This window comes from Parasteatoda tepidariorum, chromosome 6, assembly GCF_982258835.1.
Source record: "Parasteatoda tepidariorum strain Cologne lab strain chromosome 6, Ptep-v5.0, whole genome shotgun sequence".
In the NCBI taxonomy this organism is placed as follows: domain Eukaryota; kingdom Metazoa; phylum Arthropoda; class Arachnida; order Araneae; family Theridiidae; genus Parasteatoda; species Parasteatoda tepidariorum.
The window spans coordinates 38,799,871-38,802,342 of NC_141760.1; the positions used below are offsets into that span (position 1 = coordinate 38,799,871).

A 2,472-nucleotide genomic window follows, 5' to 3' on the forward strand; every position below is an offset into this window, starting at 1 on the left:
CATACTTTTTCATAAATCTGGTAAAGATACAACAAACATCAAAAACTATCGCCTTATCACCCTACTCCCAACCATAGGAAAACTCCTAGAAAAATAATAACATATAGACTAACATATTTTATTGAACGTAATGATCTACTTAATCCCAAGCAATTTGGATTCAGGCGAGGATCCTCTGTAGATGATGCACTCCTAAATATAATTACGGAAGTCAATACCTGCAGAAGTCTGAAACTATATACAATGATCCTTTCCATTGATATCGCAGGGGCTTTCGACACACTCCAACACCAAATCATCCTCGCGAATTTAAACAGAATAAAAGCTCCATCCAATATATTCAATTTATTCAAGCGTCTTCTTCAAAATAGAAGTATTATAATCAATACTCCAGAAGGACCGGTGAAAAAACACCAAACAATAGGAGCACCCCAGGGGTCATGTAGCGGACCCTTATCATGGAATATATCAGCTGACGAGCCCCTTAACTACAATTGGAACAGCATCCTCTCTCTGCTCAAACATCCAAATGATGCGAGAATAACTTTGAGGGCTTTTGCAGATGACTTCAGCTTTGTCTTGGCAGCTTCCACTGAATCAGATCTAGGCATCCTGGCCACAAAAGCAATAAATGATTTTAAGAATTGGGCAACGGACAATAGTCTAAATGTTTCAACTGATAAAACCACCTATTTATTACTAAAATGCAAACTAGTGAATGGCCCATCAGTACATCTCAACGGGCAAAAAAATAAAAGATCTAAAGTGGTCAGGATCCTAGCCCTCAATTTTGATGAGAACCTCAACTGGACTGACCATCTAAACATCCAGGCAGACAAAGCTGCCAGACAATTTCAGGCCGTACAAAGAATAGCTGGAGGAAAGTGGGGAATAAATAAAACCCAAAGACGAATCATTTACAAAACCTGCACAGAAAGGATGATCGTCCATGCAGCTGCAGTCTGGTGTGTTAATCCCAAACAACAAACCAGAAACAAACTAGATACCGTTAAGAGAAAATTTCTGTTGAATATCTCTGGTGCCTATCGTACATCCCCCACAAATGCCCTGCAGGTTATTCTGGCAATACCTCCATTACACATTACTCTTCAGCAGGAGGCAATTAGAATCAACCTCATCAGAAATAAAAATTTCTCTTCAACAATAGATGGCACCTGTTTTCACTCCACTCAAATTGAAAAAAAAAATTAATTAAATGATATCCACCCTGCGAATTTTAACATAAAGACAAATAATTTCATATTCATTAAACAAGCTAGATTAACAAGAAAAATAAACATATTTACAGATGGATCCAAGAATGCTGATGGAACGGGTGCTGTAATTGTACAATATGAAGATGGCATAATTACATCGGCCACACAATTGAAACTTAGTTCTTACAACACAGTATTCCAGGCGGAAGCAATAGCACTAAAGGAAGCCATCACTCATGCCATAAAACAAAAAATCGCAAGCCAAACTACAATATGGTCAGACAGCCTTTCAGCAATAATAGCACTTAAGAATTATAATACCACTCATCAGATTATACAAGACATCCAAAATCTACTTAATAATACCAATGACCTTCAAATCTCATGGATTAAAGCACATAACAACAACGATGGAAATGAACAAGCTGATAATTTAGCTAAAGAGGCAATTAATACGGGTCAATTTTTTAAAATCAAAGTTCCACACTCATTCATTAAGCTTAAAGCTGAAACACAAATTAAAAAGGACTGGCAACACTACTGGCATCATCACAAACCGAAATCAGGAACATTAATCAGAGAAATTTTACCAGATGTCTCATTTAAACCTCTGGAATGGAATAGGCAGCTAATCCTCTTCTTTACAGAGCATGGCCCCTTTAAAACATATCTAAAGCGATTTTGCCTGGCAACTGACAATACATGTGCCTGTGGAGGAGTAGGAACAGTGTGGCATTATTCAATAGAATGTCCGCTTACCACATCCTACCACTTTAAACAACCGAAGCTAGAATTCCTCATAGCCTGGAAGAGATCCATCAGTAAGAATCCAAAGTTGAAACCGAAGGCAACCAACCACATTAATTTTCTAGAAGAATACGAGGAAATCCTGAAATAATTTTCATGAAAAAATGACAAAATTATGCAATGTTGAGCAACAACCACAACTAAACTTGGCCAATTAGCTCTGGATACTTTTTAATCAAATGCCCTAACAAATAGAATAATCGTTTCTTTTTTTCTTCTTTTTTCTTCTTTTTTCATATTTCTTTTTATTTTCTTCTCTTTTTTGTTTCTATTTGCTATTTTTCCTCTCTTTTTTCTATCTGTCTCGTCTTCCAACCTTAACCATTAACCGATAAATGCCCTTTTAGGGGCATAGGAGCGGGGTTAAATGTTGGTGTGTGTGTGTGTGTGGAGTTTAAATCACTCTTTTAAACTACATACAAAATTTAAAGAACCAAGCTTTTAAAGT

General features: G+C 36.7%; 1 protein-coding gene across 1 annotated transcript; it reads left to right on the forward strand.

Moving 5' to 3' along the window:
- The first annotated feature begins 243 nt into the window (after nucleotides 1-243).
- Nucleotides 244-2,115, forward strand: LOC139425262 (uncharacterized). The gene is made up of 2 exons (XM_087166814.1): nucleotides 244-1,177; nucleotides 1,310-2,115. The coding sequence occupies exons 1-2, from the start codon at nucleotides 244-246 to the stop codon at nucleotides 2,113-2,115; spliced, it is 1,740 nt and encodes a 579-aa protein (XP_087022940.1).
- Nucleotides 2,116-2,472: the final 357 nt, after the last annotated feature.

Excerpts from the sequence above, each read along its gene's own strand:
- LOC139425262 (XM_087166814.1), top strand. The coding sequence starts at position 244 with ATGATCCTTTCCATTGATATCGCAGGGGCTTTCGACACACTCCAACAC. Across the intron at positions 1,178-1,309 it reads TTCAACAATAGATGGCACCT|ATGGATCCAAGAATGCTGAT; the intron begins GTTTTCACTCCA and ends ACATATTTACAG.